Here is a 23,311-nt window from a genome sequence, read left to right as displayed (position 1 = left end):
CTGGGCGATAATGGCCAACCAGTATTACTTAACTGGCAAGTTAGTGGTTCTGCAAGAGACCCTGTCTCAAAAAATAAAGGTAGGGTATGATAGAAGGGGACAACAGCTCATGTTGACCTCTGGCCTCTTCATGAACAAACAGAGACAGTCTCTCTCTCACACACACATATACACACAAGCTCATGCATCTATGCAAACACATACTTATGTACACATTACACATATACATACCATGTGGGAGATGGCGGTGGAGAGACAGCAGACAATACTATAATAATTTAAAAAGCACCTCTCAAAACAACTGAAGATGAATGTTGATAAAGAAACCCAACCACTCTTTAATTTTAAGCAAAAGTGTATGTGCCAGAATGAATTTACAAAAATAGGTTTAGTCCTTTGCTGTAAAAAGTTTCAGTAGTTTTTACACTGCCTTCTAGAGAACCCACAGCACGCATCATGCTGTGGATACTCCCTGCTGCTCAGAAGGCACTTTTGGGGTAGATCTGTTCCGGATTCTTTTCCTTTTCCTCTTCTTTTCTAAAGCAGGCGACTTTGTGTCTGGGGTTTTCTTCTTTTTCTTCAAGCAGCTGAGGGGATTGGGGCCGCCCACCTTCTTTTTCCTCTTCCTCCTCCTCTTTTCAGGGTTCCTCACTAGGCCTTGCTCCTCCTTTAGTTGCTTGATACTTTCTTTCTCGTGCACTGAGACCAGCTGGCCTGACTCCACCGCCTTCACAAAGGCCACTGTCCTGGGAGAAGGCTTGTCTAGGACTATCGTGTTCTGAATAATGAACATGAGAGGAATTCCAGGAGCTTTCTTTATTTTCATAGACAAATTCTGATCCTATTAAAAAGAAAATGGATTTAGTTTCTCAATCGAGCTTAGTACCTGATAAGTTTATAAGAGGTTCAGTAAGGCTATATGGAAAAAAAGAGACTGGACTTTATTTCTCAGATCGGTATGTTTTGTTAATCAAGGCACATCTCATGATAGAGGACAAGAAACTCAAAAACTACAATGAAGAGAGGTGGGCAACAGCAGTCTAGGGTAGATTGGTCAATTCTCTGGGGCCTTCAACTATCAACCAATGCAAAAGTTAATGTACTAGGAAGTTTCTCTTGTTTTTATAATAAAATATTTGCTAGAAACATCAATGTGGGAAGAAGCTGGAGTGGTAAGCTGACACAGAAATTATCGAAAGTACGGTTGAGCAAATCTGCATGTGTATTAGTCTCAACCCAGATAGCCTCTCCTTTTGCCTCCCAGCCTTTAAATGCCTTCCACATTCCATGTGTTGCTAGCCTTCTTAAGGTTTATTTATTTTATGTGTACAGATGTTTACATGTGTATATATCTGTGTGCTACATGTATGGCTTTGGAGGCCAAAAGAGGGTGTTGGGAACTGAACCCCAGTCAGTGCTCTTAACCACTTATCCATCTCTCCAGCCTCCTGAAGCTATGAAGCTAGTCTTTTTGTTTTTTGAGACAGGGTTTCTCTCTGTGGCTTTAAAAGCTATTCTGGAAGTAGCTCTGTAGACCAGGCTGGCCTCGAAATCACAGGGATTCACCAGCCTCTGCCTCCCAAGTGCTGGAATTAAAGGCGTATGCCACCAACCAACACCCAGCCTGAAGTCTTAAAGGATATGTACCATGACTTTTTGAGGAAGAGCATGAATTCAGGAACATAAAAAACAGTTAAGAATACAGAATGCAGAGACTGTGCTCTGCCCTGCCCCACCCCAGTGAACATGCATCAATCAGCCCATTACTGCAACAATTCCTCATCCTCTAGAAGGAAACTTCTAGAAGAAGAAATTCCATGTACTTAAGGCTTTCTCCTTACATGTTCAAGTAACTGTCTTTATTGGCTTCATTTAAAAGTCCAACCATGGAACTGGATTATAGCTAAGTGATAGAATCCTTGTCTAACAGGTCCCAATAAATAAATAAAATTCCAACACTACCTTATCCCTGCCACTCATTTTTCCTGATTTATAAATAGTTCCATGTGAAGTATACATAGAAACAGTTAGAATTGTGGTTTTAAAAAGTAACATCACCTGTGTTGCCACAAAATAATGATGAGGATTTCCCTCATCCACCATGGACAGGAGACAGTCTGATCCACTCACTGCACTCTTGAAATGACGACAATTTCGAACCTGGCATTTCTGTGCAATCAGTTTGGCTCCATATAATTCCTTCCCCAGTGTTTCTAACTCCTTTAACACACATCTGGTGGGAAAAAAAAGTCACAAGAAGCTCATAATCACAGCTGATGTATTCCTTCTGTTGATACAAAGCAAGCAGAAACACTATACTCAAGTTTTTAAAATGGAAAACTATGCCACTGAAACTTGAATTTATAGCATGGTTGCCTTTTCTTCTTAAATGAAGACTTGAAAAATAAGACACCCCAAGCAGAACGAATATCAATGTCAGAATTTACAGGGCACTTGTGAGCACAGGAAGCATGAAAAGTGCTCACTTCTCACATGTTATTGCTTAATTTCAAATCACTCCTGAAGCTAGGTGATAAACTGAATTAATTTCTAACATCCTCAAAGCTTCACCTTTATAGAGGTGACAGATACAGTAAGCCTTCCAGATGCTTGAAGGGGTCTCCAGGTTGCTGTTACAACTTCAAAATATACTAACATAGAATCCAAAGCAATTTGTGCTGCTTGTTTAAATCCTGATTTTTAAAAAAACATTCTTCATAATTGCAGGAGCCAGAGGGGTTGAGGACACCCAGGAGAACATGGCACACAGAATCAACCATGAAGGGCTCATAGCTGCTCACAGAGACTGAAGGAGCAATCACAGGGCCTACATGGGTCTGTGCTAGATCCTGTGCATATAGTCATTAGTTTGGTGTTTTTATGGGACTTCTAACAGTGGGAATGGAGGTATCTCTGACTCTTTTGCCTGCTCATGGAACCCTTTCCTCCTACTGGGTTGCCTCACCCAGGCTGATATGACGGTTTGTGCCTAGTCTTAATGTATCTTGTTATGCGAGGGATATGGTTCATATCCCTCGGAGGTCTGCTCTTTCTTGAAGGGAAACAGAAGGAGAGGACGTGGGGGAGGGGGAGGTGTGGGGAGAACTGGGAGGAGCAGAGGGAGGGAAACTGCACTTGGGATGTATTGTATGGGAGAAGAACAAATAAAAAACAAACAGCTGATAGACAATAAAGAATGAAGAGTAGATGCTCTAACTCTAGAGTTAGAAGGTAGGCAAGAGATGGATCAACAAGAATGAGTGAGCATACAGGTATCTGCAAATGCTGGGTATCAATATTTTGCTGCATCATTCTACTTTATGTTGCTTGAAAAATTCCCTAAGTAGCTGGTTGGTGGTGACACAGACCTTTAATCCCAGCACAGAGGCAGTTAGATATGAGTTTGAGGCCAGCCAAGTTTACAGAGCAAGTTCCATGATGGCCAGGGGTACACAGAGAAACCCTGTCTCAGGAAAGAAAGAAAAATCCCCCCCAAGTTACATTCTTTTTTTTTTTTTTTTTTTTTTTTTTTTTTTTTTTTTAGATAGTTGGTGTATCCCTGGCTGTCCTGGAACTCGCTCTGTAGACCAAGCTGGCCTCAAACTCACGGCGATCCATCTGTCTCTGCCTCCCGGGTGCTGGGATTAAGTATCCTCACTTACACGAAGTGAGAAGGCACGGATACGGCATGGAAACAGCCATTGAGAGTTGACTTTATACACTTTACAGCCCATGAAGGCTGGGCCTTTGTCCTGCCCTCTAACTGTCCTCAGTGTCTGGAACGGCGCTTGACATTGGTTGGTGCTTATAAATGAACTTGGGCAAAAGTTTCAATCCTCAGTCTTAACTTCTTTCCCTAGGAATTGAAGATAAGGTACCAACCACTAAAGAAAGGGAGGTAGCTTTTGTATTCTGAAAAATGTCCTATGTACACAATATCTCACCTGACGCTACATCAACTTTTAAGAAGTTATTCCCTGTACTTCACAATTAACGCCATTTCTTGCCTGAAATCACACAGCTCGTTAAGACTGGGACCAGGGTCAAAAGCCAGGCCTGCCTGCCACAAAATACTCGTTTCGATTTGCGCACGGACAACAGGGAACATTCGCAGGGCCCAGTCAGTACCACCCGCCTGGACTACTTGTCAGTAACCGTGGGCGGTAACAGACTCATCCGCCCGCCTGCACCTCCAGAGTCCCCGTCCACACCCGCGACCCCGCCCCGCAGGTCCACCTCGTGGTGCACAGCTGGGTCTCCCCCATCAGGTAGCGGGGCAGCTGGTCCCGCAGCTGGATGCGACCCCGCAGCGCCGCCTGGCAGAAAGTGCCATCCAGAAGGATCTGGTAGGGCTCACGGACTCCGAAGTTGTTGCGGAAGAAGCCAAGATGCTTCTTGGCGTGTTTCTGCCTGGTGATCTTCATGCCCGCTTAAGCCACCGTTCTCAGAACCGGCGGCGCCAGCCTCGCTTCCGCACTCCCGTGTGACCCGGAACCGAAGCGTCCTCAGCTCGGAAGCACACGCCCCGCCTCGCTCTCCGGTGACGTCACTGTGAAGGGCACGCCCATTCCCACCTCCAAGCACAAGCATTCTGCCTGTAAAACTTGATGGTGGTTGTGAGCTGTAATGTAAACCTTCTTGCTTTGTGTAGCTTGTTGCCTGACCCATAAGAAGTCTCTAAAACGCTAGTAATATGAAAATAACCTAACCAATGATGACACCATCGATCCAGATACTCTGCAGTTTGCCATTTGCCGTGTTTCATCCGTGAATGCTTGTAATTTCCAAGAGAGCAAAAGGAGCCAGTGTTGGACAGCCTTGACTCGGGAAGTTTGACTGCTTGCTAGTCATTTTTGTTTGTTTGTTTGGGTTTGTTTGTTTTGTTTTTCGAGACAGGGTTTCTCTGTCTCTGTAGACTCGCTCTGTAGACCAGGCTGGCCTCGAACTCACAGTGATCCTCCTGCCTCTGCCTCCCGAGCGCTGGGATTGAAAACGTGCACCACGGCCGCCGCCCAGCTGTGGTTACTAATCTTTAAGGAAGCAAAACACTTTTGTTAGGGACCACGTGGTTCCTCAGTGTCTGGAACTCACACTGTCTGGTGTTCGCAGGTATTTTACCACACCCCAAGAACTGACCCCCTCAAAGAGCTACGTGTCATGGTAAAAAGGTCTGTTGCCCACCTCCCGGCCTTCCCCATAAACCTTTCTGGAGAACCCAATTAAAACAACCAAATTATTTGCAAGATAAACAGCTGTAATTCGGCATGGCAGACACAGTGAGTGAGGACCTCTAATCCATAAAATGAACACAAGATACTTGTTTTACAGTTTTAATGGGTAAAAATAGATAAATCAAAATGCTTCTAACAAAACCATAATTTGGTACAAATATTCTTCAAAAATATTTGCATCCAACTACAAATATACCCTCTCTGAGATAAGTCACTTCTGATTCTTGTAGCCAAGTTGTTCTGTTTATTGATGTAAAGATATTTTAAATGGCTGGGTTGTAAAACAAATTATTAAAACAAAACAAACAAACAAACAAAAAGACAGCCAAATTAACAGTGGAAAGACTTGCTTAATATGGCTAAAGGGAGAACCAAAGACGTCCAACGAGCAGCCACTACTGAAGTCAGTCTCTGAGGTCCTGAAGTGAAGGTTTAGATAGGTAAGCATGGATATGAACATCTAGCCCAGGGGGCCTCAAACCTTCCTAATACTGTGACTCTTCAATAAAGTTCCTCATATTGTGATTATAAGGACTCAGGCATTAGGCTGCCCTCACCTGGCAGGATGCACTCAGGCAGTACTCTGGTCAGCCCAGGTGCAAAGGACCCCTTGAAAGGTCTCCGCCCACTTACTCTCCTCTTTGGTCTCCTAGGTCTCCTCCCTCCCTCCCCCTTCTTCTCCTCCTTGGTGCTTGCCTTGGAATGCGCCAAGGTTCACCAGGATTTATCCTAACAATAACCATCAACCATAAAATTATTTTCATTGCTACTTTATAACTTTCATGAATCTGATACGCAGGATATCCGATATGTGACTCCTGTAAAAGGGTCGTTTGAATCTTTTCCTTCTCCCAGCATGAGATTCCCCAGGGAAATATTCTGGGGTCAGTTGTTGCAGCTGAGGGACACAAAAGAATGTCTTCGTTCCTGTCAGGCCAATTACAGAGCCGCTATTTGTATCTCCTCATCCTGAATCCTTTCCTAAGTGACCTGGTGTTTCAGAAGAATTCCCGACTTTTGTTTTCCCAATGTCTGTTGAGTTGGAAGTCTAATCCTATCACTAACCTGGATTATTTGAGCTGGATGACAGCAGCACAGCTGTGCCCAGATCCCTCTCCAAACCAATTGGAAGCTGACTCAATTTTATAGACGTTTTTTCTGCCCATAGTTTCTGACGCAAGAAAAATACATACTGGGTTAAAAATAGGAAGACACACCTAATTTAAATAATTTAGAAGTTACTTAGTCAATTTGACTAAATGGAGAAGATGAACCAGACATTTTCAAATTTGATTAACCATATGGGGTATCCATTTTAAGGTAAAATAATCAAAGAATGGAGAGTATGGATTTTGCATTTTTGTCTCTGCCTGGAATCTATCCCAGATCTAGTTTTGGCCAAAGATTGAAAGAACCATTTTTTAAAATAACTTATAATGTGATTGAAATGTATTGCTTGCATTTGGCTTTTTATTTCAATTTATAGGCTTATGGAATTGGAACTGTTATTCTGAAAAGTTAGCCCTGACCTGAATCCCAACTCTTCCCTGAAATGGCTGCTTTCATTTAACTGAAAATAAAATTAGAAATTTGATGTCTTGAGAAACTGTAGTAGGGTTGGATTTTGCATAATTGCTCACTATTTTCTACTTTAATCTTTCCTTATATGCACACCCCTTGTCCTAAATGTATTCTCATCACAAACAAATATCGTCCCAGCCTAGTAAAGCACTAAAAGCAAGAAAAAAAAAAAAAAAAAAAAAAAAAGCTCACACCTTTCAATCTAGACTTCACTTCTGGACACCTTTTAGTTTTAAAGATGATGTGGACATCATGAAGAACCTGAATCATATTCTATGGTTTTTGTTGTTTTTTGTTTTTGCATAGTCTTTTTAAAGTTCTATGTTTGCCCAACAATTTGCACATTTACTCTTCTTACAAAAGTGCAAAAGCATGGTAGAGCAGTGATTATCAAGTTTGAAATAATTTTCTATTAATATTTTTTAAACATGACCCCCAGATATGCAGAAAACAATAGTCTTAGTGTGCTTGCTTCAGATTGCCATGTCTGGTTCAGAGCTAGTTTTGCTGGAGAGACATTCTACAGTAGTTTTAAGTTCTTCTACTTTTCTGGGAGCACCTGAAAGTGGCTAGTAGTGAATGTTATATAGCCTGTGTCTTTTCCCATAGATACAGGCTTACGATAAACTTTAACTCATAAATCAGTCACAGGAGGGAACTGTCAATGATAGTAAAATAGAACAGTTAATACTATAATAAAATTTGTGTGAAGTTCTCTTGTCTGTGTCTCTTGCCTAAGATCTGACTTTTGGTTTCAACTTCCACCCACCTACTAAGGAACTACCAGGCTGGTAGTATATATAGTATTCAGACAGAAAGGCACTTATTATGAACATTTTTCCAAGTCATCACTATGCTCATTAGTATTCCTGACTGATCTTTTGCAGTTGATCCAATATGATGTTTCCATTAGGCAGTCTACGTAAAACATCTTTACCCAAATGCCAAAGGAATGACCTAGAACTAATGGCAAGTCAATATTTGGTCACAACCAAGGTAGAAGCTAAATATTTCCATTGTTCAATAAACTATGAGGATATAAGTTTATGTTAAAAACACATTCTTTTGGAAAACTATTGTGATATCATTGAAAAAGCTACAGCATTCTCTGAAAAATGTGATTTTATAGTGACAAGAACAATAATACCTTAACATTACCACACTTAACTTAGTCTTGGGTTGCTGCACTGTGTACTTCCCACGCAAGCCATTTACATTTAGCTGAAGTGGGGAGAAATTGTTTTTCTTTCCTTATTAGACACTCTTTATGTTCATTATTGTGTCTGCATCAAATATAATTTATAAAGTGATGTTATTGTGCATGGTCTTGGAAGGCTTTTTACTTCATGAAAGTTTGATGAAGCTGAGGTGACATGAGAATGATTTATTCTTGGAAGGTGTGACTAATACCCAACTAGGACTATTTCATGAAAGATTCATAGTCTAACTGGAATGGAATAGGTAAACATTAACTTCAGTTCATAAAGGTTATTTTGTTTCACTCATGAATGCTAGTATAATTTTATTTAATTTCGTGGACATCAAGGGATGCATGTAACATAGCTAATGTGATGTTATCTGCCTTGTATTTTTATTTAAATATGTATAAACATTTGTTAACATGGCATTAATGCAAGAAGAATATTGCTTTTATCCTAAATTATGCAGCTGAAATTCTCTCTAAATAATTCTCTCTAAATAAATAATTTAGCTAAATAAATTGCATTTTAAAGCAAGTTAGGTAAACTGCTACATACTGAGGTTCTACTAAACCTTTTACTGGATAGAGAGATAGTCCTATACAGAAATATTTTGTTCTGTAGGATGGAATCCATATGGACTCTCTGATTGTGGAATTTCTTACCCATCTGATGGTGTTATTAAGATTAAATATAAAGGTGAAACATTTTTAAAATTACCAATGTCAATTATACAACAAGTAGAACAATAAGTATATGGTATTAACTCCTGTTGTGTGGCAGAATGTTCCAGGAGAGACACAATGTACATTATCTACTCATCCCAGATAGGGAACCTATGACATACCAAAATATGTATACCACCAAAATCCAACTTGGTGAACCAATGAGTTTTATGGCAGTTACTTACAGAAATACGAGTGAGGGGTTACTTACAGGGGCAGAAATGACTCCAAGACAGCTGTATCACCAAGCCCCCCACCCCCCAGCATGGGTGACTGGTCACAAAAGCCAAGGACCTGGAACACACTGCACAGCCTGCAGGCAGCTCAGCAAGTTGGAAAGTGTCCTTTGAAGTGCCTCATTTAGTCTGAATCTCTTGTTTGGCTTGTCTGAGAGTCTTCTGTTTTGTTTTTTGAGACAGGGTTTCTCTGTAGCTTTGAAGTCTGTCCTGGAACTCACTCTGTAGACCAGGATCCACCTGCCTCTGCCTCTTGGGTGCTGGGATTAAAGGCACGCAGCTGATGAACTCTGTTTGCTCCAGCAGTGAGGAGTTTCAGGGAGTTCTAGAAGCTACAACAACAACAGCAACAACTACTGCTACTACTTGGTTGTTTACCTCCTGCTTAAGGAGCTACCTTGCAGTATAGAACATTTTAATTCTAACTTCCAAAACTAGACTTCCTGGAATTAGTTATCAAACAACTCTTGTCTGGTGACTATACAATTAGAGTAGACATTCTATTTGAACAAAATCATACAAGATTACTGCGTGTTTAGCAAACTGAACGAAATTCAATTTTCTGATATGGTTTGGATAGTACTAGCCATTGGAATTTCACTACAGAACCTTTAATTTTATTCTATAAAGGTGTGGGGGATCTAGTAGAGAGAAGAATGAAGGGCTCAGAAGTAGCAGCCATTTTTAATTTTCCCTGTTAAAAATGAAGCAGCTGCAGTAAGAAAAACGTTTTGATTTGATGGAAACATGTTGCTATTTGAAGTTTAATTACATCATAAGTGAAATGGGTCAAGAGTTCACCCTGTAAGGGAGAGATCATTTTAACCCATCAGAGCATTTTAGAGATTAATGAGCCCTTATGAAATTACTCCAGGTAAGCAAATATTAGTGCTGCTCCTTAGATGAGTTTAAGGATTGAAATTTATCTCAGATTACAGCTTAAGAAGGCTTTTCTAACACCACTGTTTATTTATGTAGAGGAAGATGTTAAAGCCAACTTTTCACTTACAGTTCCCTGTATGTTTTTAAGCAGCAGGAGGACTTTGGGGTAGAAACTGAACTCCTGGAGGCAAGAAAATAAATGTGCCTTATTAATCCAGTAGAATATTATTACAAAGTCTGGTAATAATAATTGAATTACATCAAGATGAGGTATTAATTACATGATAGTCTACAAAGGAAGCTCACACTTAGACTCTTTAAAATTTTCTCAATGCAAGCTCAATTTGTTTTAATACTAGTCAGTAAGTCATAAATCAACACACTGAGATGAAAAGGTCAAGTGTCATTTTAAAGATTATTATTTTAGCAAACTTATAGAAAATGGCCACACGCTGAGTGTCGTGGAACTGAATATTGTTTTCTTTTTAGTGGTTCTTGCTTACTCTCCCTACTGGTCCTTCTATAGCATTGAAAAAAAATCACTCAAACTTTCAAGCATACATTCCTATATTACACATTGGAAAGAGAAGGAGGTACATGGGTTAAACTGACACCACGGCGAGCAAAGGGGAGACTTTTCCTGTGATGGGTGTTGTTTGAATATAAAATTTCCCCATGGGCTAACATGTTTGAATACTTGGTCTCCAGTGGATGATGTGGTTTTGGAAGTTCTGGAACCTCTAGATGATGGACCTGAAGGTCATTAGTGGTGGTCTTTGAGGAATTTTAGTCTGGCCTTGCTGCTTTTCAACTGTCCCACTGAGGTGTAAAGACCTGAAGAATCCCAAACCATACAGCAGCCACCAGGGAACTGCCTGTCACCAGGGCATCTATTACAGGGAGTTCTCTCAGACTGTGAGCCAAAACCAAGTCGTCCTTCCTCCCTTTAGTTGCCTTTTGCTTTTTAAAAGCCAGAAGCCTTTTGGGGGCACAAATATGCTCATATATCTAAAGATATTTTAAGGAGCTGTGATTGTGTGTGTGTGTGTGTGTGTGTGTGTGTGTGTGTGTGTGTGCCTGTACATATGCATGTGTTCTCTTCCTTTCCTTTCCCTTCCCTTCCTTTTCTTTGCTTCCCCTCCCTCCCTCCCTCTCTCCCTCCCTCCCTCCTTTCTTTCTTTCTTTCTCTCGTTCTGATAGTCTCACTGTGTAGCCCCTGCTGACCTGTAACTCACTATGTAGATCACACCAGCCTTGAACTCACTGAGAACTCCCTGCCCCTACCTCTTGAGTGAAACCATTAAAAGGCACGCACCACTACGCCCAGATCCTTGCTTCCTCTTAAATTGACTATCTGAGCTTGGAAAAGTGACTGATTTCTGGTCAACACAGTGTCTTTTGTTCTTCCTTTTTTCATATCTTAGACTTAGCTCATGAATTGTGATGGCCCTGTATTATTCTCTTAGGAAAGGGGTGGAGTTAGAAATTATTAACATTTCCTCTCATCTAAGAAGAGAGGGTTTCTGATGCTTCTCATGAGTAGCGTTGGAAGGCCGACTTGCTACATCCTCCTGTGCTCTTGTTACTTGTGATCCCCTGAAGGAGTGCTCAGCTGATGTTTTAGTAGATGCATTATTATTGCATAAAAAACTGGTCCTTAGCTGGGCAGTAGTGGCGTACACCTTTAAACCCAGCACTCAGGAGGCAGACGGATCTTTGTGAGTTTGAGGCCAGCCTGGTCTACAGAGCTAGTTCCAGGACAGCCAAGGCTGCACAAAGAATTAAAAAAATAAAAAAATAAAAAAGAAAGAAAAAAGGAACTCCACAGTGTTAAGTGGCATGCTGTGCTGTGATGTGAAAAGCATCATTTGACCCATCTTCAGTGTTTCTATTCTTTGATTTTATTGGTTTGAAAGGGGTTTCAGTTAGTCTTAGCTGAAGAACAGAAAGCAGGTGGCTCTATACGGCTGGTTTTCAGGCACAGACTGAAGCCCACAGCCTGGCCTTCACTAGGTTGTGCGATTCTGTAAAACCAGTTAGACTATGGTTTTTCAGTGGTTCTTGTTGTTGTTTTGTTTTGTTTCACTTTTCCTTTCAGATAAGGCAGGCTGTGTGTGCTTCCTGTCCTCAGGCAGAAATCACACATCTGCAGTGGCCCTGAACTAGGTATGAGAGAGAAATAAAATAAATCCTAATGACAGTCTACTATATTCATAGATCAGTGACTTATTCAGTCATCACCAGAGAAGCTTACTCCTGCAGAAGACAAGAACAAATACAGAGATGCACAAACACACACAACACACAGACACACACAACACACGCACATACACACAAATACACACACACACAACACACATACACACACAACACATACAAACACACACACACACACACACACACACATACACACACACACGTGCATGCGCGCGCACGCACCGGAGACAGAGAGAGACCTTGGAACACACAGCTCTAAAAAGGGATGCCTCTATATAATCCCTCCTGTCAAAATTCAGAGAACCCCATGGAAAAGGAAGCAGAAAGAGTCACAGGGGACAGAGGACACGTGGAGAACAAATCTCTAAATCAGCTGAGCAAAGCTCATACGTGGTAATATTGGCTTCCTCCGCCATGGATGCAATAAGTCACATCAAACCAAATTAATAAATCCAGATTTAATAAACAGAGCAAATCAACCCCTGGTGGCTCTCAGGAAAGGAGCATGAGATCACGTGGCAGATCTATGGGCCAGGTCTTAAACAGCCTTAGGTGGTCTTGAGTGGTTCCAGGGAGGAGTTGTGGATGGCAGGCCTTAGGGATGGGGTCTGGAATGAAAGGAGTGGGACTAGGTGGAGCTTCCCAACAATATGAAGGCACAGAGTCTGAAGCAGCAGCAGCCATCAGAGGACTTGAAGGGGTCTGCACTGGGTCTACCATGTGTAGCTTCCAGTTTAGGTGTTTTTGTTTGTTTGTTTGTTTTTGTTTCTCAAGAAAGGGTTTCTCTGTAGCTTTGAAGCCTGTCCTGGAACTAGCTCTGTATAGACCAGGCTGGCTGCGAACTCACGGAGCTCCACCTGCCTCTGCCTCCTGAGTCCCGGGATTAAAGGAGTGCACCACCACTGCCCAGCCAGTTTAGTGTTTTTATGGGACTCCTGAATATGTGAACGACTGGGCCTCTGATTCTCGTGCCTTCTCTTGGGTTCTTTTCCTTCTGTTGGTTTGCCTTGTCCAGCTTCAAGATGGTGGGTTTTTGTTTTATTTCATTGTATTTTATTTTATCCTATCTGGTTGTTATCTTATAGAAGCCTGCTCTTTTCTAATGACAGACAGAAAAGGAGTGGATCAGGAAGGGAGGGAGGTGGGAAAAACTTGGAGGAGTTCAGGGAGGATATCTTGTATGAGAAAACAATCTATTTACAGTAAAGAGGAAAATAAAATTGGTTATATGATAACAAATTATGTCAATGTTCTTTCTTTAGGAATGTCTTCCTTTATGTTGCAAGGAATTATTGTTATTATTATTATTATTATTATTGATAGTTATATGTTCCTGGGTTGCCACTTTGTTTCTTTATTTAGGCTTTAGGTTTTTTGAGAAAGAGTTTTTGTTTTTTGTTTTTTTTTTTGTAGCCCTGGATTTTCTGAAAGTCACTATATAGAATAGGCCTCGAACCCACAGAGATCTGCCTGCCTCACTGGGATTAAAGGTATGTACCACCAAGCCTGGTGGCAATTTATTTCTAACTGTTGAGGACAGACACTTCCCTTCTGGCCTTCCTACTTTCTGCCAAACTGTCTACTGTACTTTTTGTAGCTTTTCCTTCATCAGGAAGATACTGCTTTTTCTTTTCTTTTTTCTTTTTGGTGGGGGGACAGGGTCTCTCTTCATAGCCTTGGCTGCCCTGAACTCACTCTGTAGACCAGGCTGGCCTCAAACTCACAGAAATCCACCTGCCTCTGCCTCCCGAGTGCTGGGATCAAAGGTGTGCGTTACCACCACCTGGCCTACCCTGCAGTTTAACTCCCATTTAATTTTTTGTGAAGGTTTAGTTTTGCATTTTACATCCCTGCTACTGATTGCTAGTAAAACTCCTCTATGATCCACCTTTGATAGCGTGTGGAGATTTTCTCTGTGGTCCTGGAGATGGTCTGTTTTGTTAGTATTTCTTATAGGCTTGAAAAAGTGGCCATTGAATCATTAGTAGAATTTCAGGTGTCAACAATTTCTGTTGTCAGCTTGATGTATAACAGACCCCAAATAATAGCAACAACAAAATCAGAACATAAGGGTACAATAAGATTTGCCATGGTGTGACCATTTCATGATTTCTGATTACTGAATGAAGGGATACTGCAAAAATAAGGAACAGGAGAAAAGTCACTTGAATGTTGAGAATTACTTAAAATGGCTTGCTATCACTGATGCAATAGTTTGCACACTTGATAATGTATTTCTTGCAATGTCACAGGTCAGCATGATTTGTAGGGCATACGTTCTGAATGCTTACCATTACATCAACTTCAACACTACAACTCTACATAAAATAACTTTGGTATTTTACTCAAGTAAGTATCCTGGAGACTGCAAAGTTAACCACGGTTTAAGTATTTTCTGTATGTTCTCAGAGGTTGGAGACTGCAATCTAAAACTTCACAAGGCAAGCAACTCCAAGAGCCACTAATTGACATGTGATGTTGTCTCAAGCCTCCTTGACACGTGGTGAAAGGAGTGGGAATTAAATCAGAAGTAAAAGCATTTTTGCGTTGGCAACTATGCAGAAGTGCGAGCTCTATTGTTATAGCCGTCTGCCTAATGGAGCGTAAATCCACATTTAAATAGCGTACTTGGGTTTTAAGTAGTAAGCAGATGATCCCAGACCACGGACTGGAAGGATCGGCCGGGCACGTAACGCGCAAGCGCGGGGCTACCGCGGCCCACAGGAAGAGGGGAAAGCACGGGGAGGCGTGGCCGCACCCTGGCCACTCTTCCAGGCCCCGCCCCTTAGCCCTCCGACGACGTCCTTCCGCTTCCGGTGTCCCACGCTTCTCTTTCTTCCTGTCTGGCCGGGAACATGGCGTCGCGCAAGGAAGGCACCGGCCCCACCGCCGCCTCGTCCGGCTCCGCGGGCGGCGCGGTGGGGAAGGGCAAGGGCAAAGGCGGCTCTGGAGACTCAGCCGTGAAGCAGGTGCAGATCGACGGCCTGGTGAGTGCGGGTGTCGGCCCCGGGCCCGCGTCGGCGCGAGGAGGCTGAGCGCGCTTTCCACTCGGCAGCACCCTTCTCCTTCGAGTCCACTGTGGCTCGAGAGACACCACAGCCTTCCATGCTTTCCCAGGAGGGAGCCGGGTGCTGAGCACAGGGGCCGGGGTAGGGGTGTGTGGCACGTTCGCCCGGTCTTGCTTTTAGACGCTCAGGAGAGGGAGACAGAGCTGGTCACAGCCAGGTGACAGTTGTGATGAGAAGAGTTTAGGGCCGTTAGGGCCCTAGGAAGGGGAGAAAGGGGGAAGGGAACGGACGCCCCGGCCTCCCGAGGAGGCTTTGGACAAGTGCGTCTCAGGGGGACTCACTATGTCACGGTGCTTTCGAGCAAGAGGGTCTGCACTTTACCGGGAATTGCGGAACTGGGCTAGACCCTTAGGCAATGTTGAGTCTGAGCAATCAAAAGCCATAGGAAATAGCCCTAAGTATATTTCTGGGTAAGGTTCACGAACTAGGGCGTCTGTGGAAGCTCGGGATAAGGAAACGGATGGGACAGAAAAGATGTGGACCTAAAATGATGTGTGTTTCTAGGCGTCAGGAGCATCATCCAGCAGGCTGGCACGCGGCTTTACCCCCTGCGCTAGTGAGGCACAAGCAGCCAGACTCTGTCTGAGGCCACCTGGGGCTAAGATCTCCCCCTCCCCGCAAAAAGAAAACCACAAAAGAAAAAGACTTCCTCCCTGCCTTTTGTCAAAAGCACACTTTCCTCTCAGCAGTTTTCTAGGAATTTCCCAGTAGCTAAGACACTTGTCATAGGGATTTTAGAGTTCATGTGAAAATTGGGATTGTAGCAGGCCGTGCAGTATGTAAGTGGAAATCATTAGTAATTTCACTTCAGAATACAATTGAGTTTGTTGGGATTGACATGAAATTTGATTTTTTTTTTTTTTAATAGCCCAGTGTTTAAAGGCTCCGTGGTCCTGATAAAGTTAGACCTTATCAGCCTGGCTTACCTGATATATTCAGATGGGAGTGAGGAGTATCATGTATTGTTTGGACTATGAAAACCCTTTATGCTGTGACAAGTAGGCATGGCTTGTCTGTCAGGTTGGTGCAGAATGTGGAGTGCAGTGCCGGATAAGACCATTGGAGTCTTTTCTCCCAGGCAGTTTGTCCTCTTCATATTTAAAACTGGGCCTCTGAGGCGGACCTGGGACTTGCAGATAGTTATGCTGCCTGACTGGCTTGAGTTACAGGAATCCAGCTCTATTTTCCTCCTTAGGACTAGGGTGACAGACGCCAGCACCATGCCTGGCTTTCTTTTTCAGATGAGAGCTGAGGAGTTGAGGGTCTCCTCAAGCTTGTGTGGCAAGGCACTTTACCAAATGAGCTATCTTCTGCAGCTCCTTTTCCAAGTGTAGTATACCTGTGTTCCTTCACAGCGGCCTCACCCCTACACAAACCTATGGTAAAGTGGGCACGTTGTACATAGAACTGTGTCTCAGCCGGGAATGGTGGCGCACATCTGTAGTCCCAGCGTGTGGGGTGGAGGGGGAAGGAGTGGGAGTTGAAAGTCATGGGTCTACCATCATTGCTCACTCGCTTGCGCACACGTGGGGGTCGGGGTGCCTGCTGCTAGCTAGTATTAGAAGTACTGTACTTCGTGTCATTAATCCAAACAAAATTCAGAATTACAGGGTTAATTTTTGACTGCTTTCATACCATGGTAAGGTCAGAAAATTATAAGGAGTACATTATAAAGCTAGCTTTATATATTATAGTGTTGAGTGAATTTAGTAGCTCTCAGGTAGAAATGACAGCCATTCTCCTATAAGTGAGAAAACTAAAATACAGATAGATTATGGGTCTTGATATATGCTAAAGTGCAGAAATAATTTCTATTTAGAAGAGTGGTTCTCAGTCTGTGAGTCACAACCCCTTTGGGGGGCCAAGTGGCCCTTTGGAAAACAGATATTTACACTATGATTTGTAACAGTAGCAAAATTATAGTTATGAAATAGCAGTGAAAATAATTTTATGGTTGGAGGTCACCACAACATGAACAACTGTATTAAAGGGTCTTAGCATTGGGAAGATCGAGATGCCTGGTTTTAGCAGTTATGTGAGATCTGATTATGTTTCCTTTTTCTGATGATGAAAGAGCAGAGTGCAATGTAGCTTACACACCCATCTTACTGATGACATGTTTTATTTCACTAAAACTAAAAGGTCTGAAATGGATCCTACATATGCCAGTGTAGTATAGTGGTAATTCGGCTAAATATAGTCAAAATGCGAAGCTTTTCCCACTTGCGTTGGAATATTACCTTCATACTTATTTTAGCATCTTCCTCCCTTCCTCTCTCCCTCCCTCCCTCTTTCTTTCTCTGTTTTTCGAGACAGGGTTTCTTTGTAGCTTTGTAAACTGTCCTGGAACTCGCTTTGTGGACCATGCTGGCCTCTAACTCACTGAGATTCATCTGCTTCTGCCTACCCCAGTGCTGGGATTAAAGGCATGTGCCGCCAATGCTGGTTTAGCATTTTATTTTATTGTGGTGATATTTTGTTTGTGGTTTAACAAGTAAAGCTTGCCTGAAGATCAGAGTGTGGAGCTAGCCACACTAGTTAGCCATAGAGGCCAGACAGTGGTGGCACACACCTTTAATCCCAGCACTAGGGAGGTGGAGACGGGAGTGACATGTTTGGGCAGAGAGAGGAATGAATATAGGGCGGGAGGAGACAGGAGCCCAGAGCATTCAGTCTGAGGGTTCATAGAGACAGAATCACCCTTTTGGTCTGAGGATTCAGTAGATGTAAAAGGTCGCTCTAGTGGCTGACTGCTCTGCTGCTCTGATATCTGAGCTTTCACCCCCTAATATCTGACTCTGGGTTTTTATTATAAAGACTGATGCGCTTCATTTTCTCCCAGCTCTCATTAGTACACATTGGATCCTGTTGATTGTGTGAGGTTTGCTTTCTCTTAGTCCCATCTACAGCTACTTTCATTATGTAAGCGGTAGGTGCTTACCTGTGACACAATCCATAAAACACAGTTTTTATGAAGAAAAGCTCGATACACTATTGTAAGGGAATTTTGGAGAAATGAATTTGGGTTGGCTCACACTCTTCAAACTTGGGAAGCATTTTCCTGGTTTTAAGTAAGAACACAGAGTTGAAGTGAGTGAGTTAAAGGTGAGTCAGTTCTGGTCTTGCTGGGCACGCTGCTGCACTGCTTTCCTCTGGTCAGACAGGGCCGTTTAGTCTCCCACCTGCAGAGTATCCCACTCTACTCATTGGCTCCCTTGCCAGCTCAGTGCTCCTATTCTGAAAAAATTGTACTCTACTTTTAAAACTAAGTGTTCATATTAGTACTACTGTTGCATTGATGCAGTTGGTTTCTGTTATTAGGATTCCAGTCATGCCTTCGTCACCCAAGCATCTGAACATGTTTGATGAGTTCTAGATGGTTTCCTTAGAATCTCTGAAGGTCACTTCCTAGCTCTCTGAGTCATGCTTTCCTTTCTAACATTCCTTCCTTTCCCATCTATTGCAGAAACCTCACATAAACTGTCTTATAAGCTATTTTGTCTAGTTGGCTGTCATAGACAGTGCTGTTGAGTAAACTTTCTTATTGGATAGCCGTAGCCTGAAAACGAAAACCCTATGGAAAATCACCATTACGCCCAAAGCAAACTCACTTCCCTGTGTGATGTTTAAATTCCTCTCCTTTTTGGAGAGAAGAAAGCCCTCCCTTTGGGCATGCATACACATCAGCTCCTTTGGAAGTACTCTATGAATAGGAAGATAAACCTTATGAGCTTACTGTAGTATACCCTGGGTAACCTGGCTATTCTGGAACTCTCTTTGTAGAGTAGGCTGGGCCTAAGCGCAGTCCACCTTCTTCTTCTGTGTATCTTGAGTGATTAAAGGCTTGTGCCACCATGCCTTTATAGTATATTTTCACATGTTGGAAACAGGTCTGTTAATTAATAATTAATATGTGCACATAGAACACAGACCATGAGAAAAAAATGTGCAGGTAAAGAAACTGAACCACCTGTTCCTCATTCATCTTTCCCAGACAGCCATAATTAATTACTCTTTTTAAAATGGTTCCTACCTTTCTCCTGGGCCTACTTTAGTAAGTACTGAAGCATTTGATAATCTTAGCGCCTCCAGACTCCAGAATGGCCTTTCTAGTGGTCAGTGCGCCTGAATGTACTGCAGTATTTTAGGACATTTTGTAACAGTTCTGGAATGTTATTTATTAATGTATTGCTTTGTATAAGAGAAGATAACTTTTGTTCCAGGTAAGCCTTTCTGTCACTAATTTTACTTTAGAATAATTACCATCCAGCTACACTTGGGAAAAAAAAATTACAGGTAATTGTTAGATGAGATATAAAAACCGGTGAGTTAAGCATCTTGTTGGTTAACATGTAATTGTCTTGTATTTGTGAGCATTTGGTTGTACCATTATGCTCTCTGTGACAATTGTAGGAGGAGAGGACTGTTACTCTGTTCTCTTTTTCACAGCAGTTAATTGATTTAACTTTAAAAATGTGAACCGTAGGTGAGCATTAGATCCAAGAGAATAATCATGAACGTGTTCTTTCAAAGTGAAATATTATAGAGGTGATATTGATGAGCCACAGTGGAGCATTGTGACCAATCTCATTTTGTCAGGGGCAATAACTACCCCCACCATTGAAGTTACTTATGTTTCATTCACATCACAACAGCAATGACTTAAACCACAAAGAGTAAAGTGGAACTCCTATCCCACTTGAGCTGTAAAATGTGTTAAATTTAAGACTTATGCAGCTTTCTGCTTTTTGAATTTACATTTTGGCAATAACTACCTTCTTTGTTCAGTATTAGAAAACATGGTCTAGGCTTAACCAAATAAGAAACTGTCAAGGTCACAGATCTGGCAGTGAAAGAAGCCAGGATTAAGTGAAAGTCTAGATACTGACTTTACAGAGTATGTTAAAGGGAGATTTTGTGACATTACAGCTTCTTTGAGAGTAAAACCCTTCAACAGTAATAGCTGTTCTTTGAGACAGATTGATGCGAGAAGGGCATACTGTGGGCCTTACTGTCCAGAAGCTGCAGAATCCCAGCAAAGGAATTGTGCATCTTGCCTGAGTTTTTCAACCACAGGTGCCCCATGCAGCTTGGGCTGCTTTAAGCTTCTAAGGAACCCTTCTTTTTAGTTAAATTAACTTACCTTACATCCTGGCCACGTTTTTTCCTCCCATTCCCTCTCTCACTTCATCTTTGTACCATGCCCTCACTGCCCCCCCCCCCCCAATTCACTCCTCTGGGAGTGACTCCCAGGGGAGTCAAGAAAGCATGGCACATCAAGATGCGGTAAGACTAGGCCACTCCCCTTGTATTAAGGCTGGGTGAGGCAATCCAGTATGAGGAATAAGTTCCCAAGAGCCAGCCAAAGTGTTAGAGACAGCCTCTGCTCCCATTGTCAAGAGTCCCAGGAGTAGACTAAGCTACACAACTATCACGTATGTGTAGAGGGCTTTGGTCAGGTGCTTGTAGGCTACTTGGTTGTTAGTTCTGACTCTGAGTTCCTGTGAGCTCAGATTGTTTCTGTGGGTATCCTTGGGATGTCCTTGACCCCTCTGACTCCTACAATCCGTCCTCTCTTTCTTCATTAGGGTTCCTTGGGTTAATATTTGGCTGTGGCTCTGTATCTGTTTTCATCAGTTAGTGGATGAAGGCTCTGATGGCATAGTCTGATCACAGGAGATGGCTAGTTCAGACTATGCATCTACTATTGTATATTTGTAGGGATTTTCCTTGCATCAGGTTTCTATCTGATCCCAAAATGTACCCCCTTTCCAGTCATCTCTTTCAGTACTCTTCCCCTCCATCCACCCCCAACCATCCCCACCTGCCCCCCCCCCCCCAGGCCAGGAGATCTCTTCTGTTTTTCCTTTGCAGGGAGATCCATTCTTTCCCCACTTAGGCAACCTTGTTACCTAGCCTCTGTGGATTGTAGCATGGTTATTTTTTGTAGCTAATATCCACTTATGAGTGAGTACATACCATATTTGTCCTTCTGGGTTTGGGTTATCTCAGGGTGATTTTTTCTAGTTCCATCCATTTGTCTTCAGGTTATCAGCCGAGTAGTACTCATGTATTAAGTACTGTGTATTAAGGAACTTTTAGAGTAGACATCACTATGAACTTTAGTTAGCGAGGATGGTGATCTTTTAAGTGAGAATTGCCTGTATATAACCAATGCAGAATATTTTGAGTAAAGTAGCTTAGCACTCTCTTATTTTTTATTTTTTGAGACAGTGTGTAATGAAGAGCAGGGTGATTCTAACCAAGCTTGCTGTATAGCCCAGGCTGGCCTCGTGCTCCTGAGCTCCTGCCTCCACTTCCCAAGTGCTAGAATTATTGACCTGTACCCTCATTCCTGGCTTAGTTGCACTCATGATTTTTAAATACAGATGTAAAAAAAGAGCCAAATGTCTTAGAGAGCTTGGGATTTAAAGAAGGACCTTGCTGTGGGAGTGGATTTCTTTTCACTCCTCCAAAAAATATACTGTGCAGAATAGAATTAAAGCTTAGGGAATGAAGGGAGTCGTCTCCTCAGTGGAAGGGATATATCTATCTATAAGCAGCAGTGGGGCTGCTGGAGAGAGCCAGGGTCTTGGTAGCCACACAGCTACTAGTTCACACCTGTTGAGTTGACGTATTTTGACAAACTTTATTTTTGTGACATAAATTGATTCTAAAGTCTAAATAGCTAAGCGTGGGGGTCTGGAGTGATGGCCCAGTGGTTAAGCACTTGCTTTAATCTTGCACTGTATGTAGTTCAGTTCCCAGCACACATAATGAGTAGCTTATAGTGGTATGTAACTCCAGTTCTCTCTCTCTCCCTCTCTCTGCCCCCTTACTCCCTCCGCCCCTCCCTCCTTCCCTCCCTCTCCCTCTCTCTCCAAAAAAGAACTAGTAGGAGTGGTCTATAACCCAGTACTTGGAAGGCAAAGGCAGGGGTGAATATAGGTGGAGTGGAGTTGTTTTTGGAGAAGACCTCTTAATCTCAAAAAACCAGCCAAAGTCAAGTGGAAGTGGATAAAGCATCACTTTCCTATGCCGAATGTCACAGTACTGCCAGTACAGTAGCACTGCTCAGGTGTGGAGTGTGGTCTGTGAGATGAGTGCTGGGTTGAGGCTGAATGTTAAGGAATTTTTGCAGCAGTTTGCTGCTGCTGTACAGTTGAAGTGTGACATCCCAGGGCTTGTGCTTTCTCTTTATGAAACTTCAGTTTTCTAAAGGTAAGTAATCTCCACCTTCCCCCATTTTCCTATAGTGCTGATAGGTAGTAAACAGTGGGGATGTGTTCTTCACAAGAAGCTAGAGATGTACTGTAAAAAAACAATTTTCATATCCAGTTTAGGGTGTAGCTTTTCCCCTAACTAGTGTAATATTTAATACAACCCTGACGAATAAGATAAAGTGATCACTTAGTTCCACCAGATTTACTTTTTAAGTTAGTTTTGCTGGTTAAAATATCTTAATGATTTTAGTGATTTTTTTTTTTTCCTCTGTTAGTTGTCTAAAAAGATGAATGAGTAATTCAGTGTTCACCTACTTTAGCTGAACAGTACTAGTTGAGACCTTCACACTCCCCACAAACTCTGCTTTATAATGGCTACAAACGATGGGTACTGTAGTCTTAAAACTTTGAACTACTGAGGCGTCATTGGGTTTTTTTTCAAGGATAGTCAGAAACCTGTTTTTCCTGGTGCATGTTGACTTTTTATTACTTTTAGCTTATTTTCTAATCAGATCTTTGCTGGTAACAGATGGAACCTTGGCCATGGATGTGATAGGCAAGTGCAGCACCACTGTCCACTTAACTGCCCTACCTCCTTTTGAGTGTTTATTACAGTGGAGTTGAATTGCTTGTTTGCAGATTTATAGTTAGCACAGGTCAGGCTTCTCTTAAAAGGCCATTTGCTGTTGAAAGCCAGTCTCTGTATTCCAGTTATGTCTTTCACAGTGGTGGTATGTATGTCCATGTGCATATTATCTGATAATTTGCAGATGTTTGTGCATGGTGCCTGGGAATAGAATTGTAGGATTACTGTGTCAAAAAGAGATGCCCTACACAAACAAAGAACTATAGGCAACTAAGGAACCTTAAGAGTGCTGAATAGTTCTCCCCAGGGAAGAACATACCAATGGTCCTCCAGTTCCAAGTGATCAGCCCTGAAAACATACGC

The 23,311-nt window shown here is 42.4% G+C and overlaps 2 protein-coding genes across 2 annotated transcripts in view; one reads left to right on the top strand and one right to left on the bottom strand.

Annotated features, from left to right (window-relative positions):
* Window positions 1–312: 312 nt before the first annotated feature.
* Utp23 (UTP23 small subunit processome component) lies at window positions 313–4,475 on the bottom strand. Its single transcript, XM_051202550.1, has 3 exons — window positions 4,237–4,475; window positions 2,059–2,233; window positions 313–841 (listed from the first exon to the last, which is right to left on the bottom strand). Exons 1-3 carry the CDS (start codon window positions 4,422–4,424, stop codon window positions 455–457), a joined length of 750 nt encoding a protein of 249 aa, XP_051058507.1. The 5' UTR covers window positions 4,425–4,475; the 3' UTR covers window positions 313–454.
* A 10,415-nt stretch (window positions 4,476–14,890) lies between these two features.
* Eif3h (eukaryotic translation initiation factor 3 subunit H) overlaps window positions 14,891–23,311 on the top strand; it is a 78,240-nt gene continuing 69,819 nt past the window's right edge. The window contains exon 1 of the mRNA XM_051202476.1: window positions 14,891–15,058. Coding sequence (XP_051058433.1) covers window positions 14,927–15,058 — 132 coding nt within the window. The 5' untranslated portion in view covers window positions 14,891–14,926. The remainder of the gene's footprint in view (window positions 15,059–23,311) is intronic.

Source organism: Phodopus roborovskii, unplaced genomic scaffold (assembly GCF_943737965.1).
Source record: "Phodopus roborovskii unplaced genomic scaffold, PHOROB, whole genome shotgun sequence".
NCBI classification, from domain to species: Eukaryota; Metazoa; Chordata; class Mammalia; order Rodentia; family Cricetidae; genus Phodopus; species Phodopus roborovskii.
This window is presented reverse-complemented; position numbering and strand designations above follow the sequence as displayed.

What these genes read in the sequence shown, in the direction of transcription:
- Utp23 (XM_051202550.1), bottom strand. Translation starts at nt 4,424, where the DNA reads ATGAAGATCACCAGGCAGAAACACGCCAAGAAGCATCTTGGCTTCTTC. An exon ending in ACCCAGCTGTGCACCACGAG is followed by an intron (nt 2,234 to 4,236) that starts GTGGACCTGCGG and finishes TTTTCCCACCAG; the next exon opens with ATGTGTGTTAAAGGAGTTAG. An exon ending in ATTATTTTGTGGCAACACAG is followed by an intron (nt 842 to 2,058) that starts GTGATGTTACTT and finishes TCTTTTTAATAG; the next exon opens with GATCAGAATTTGTCTATGAA.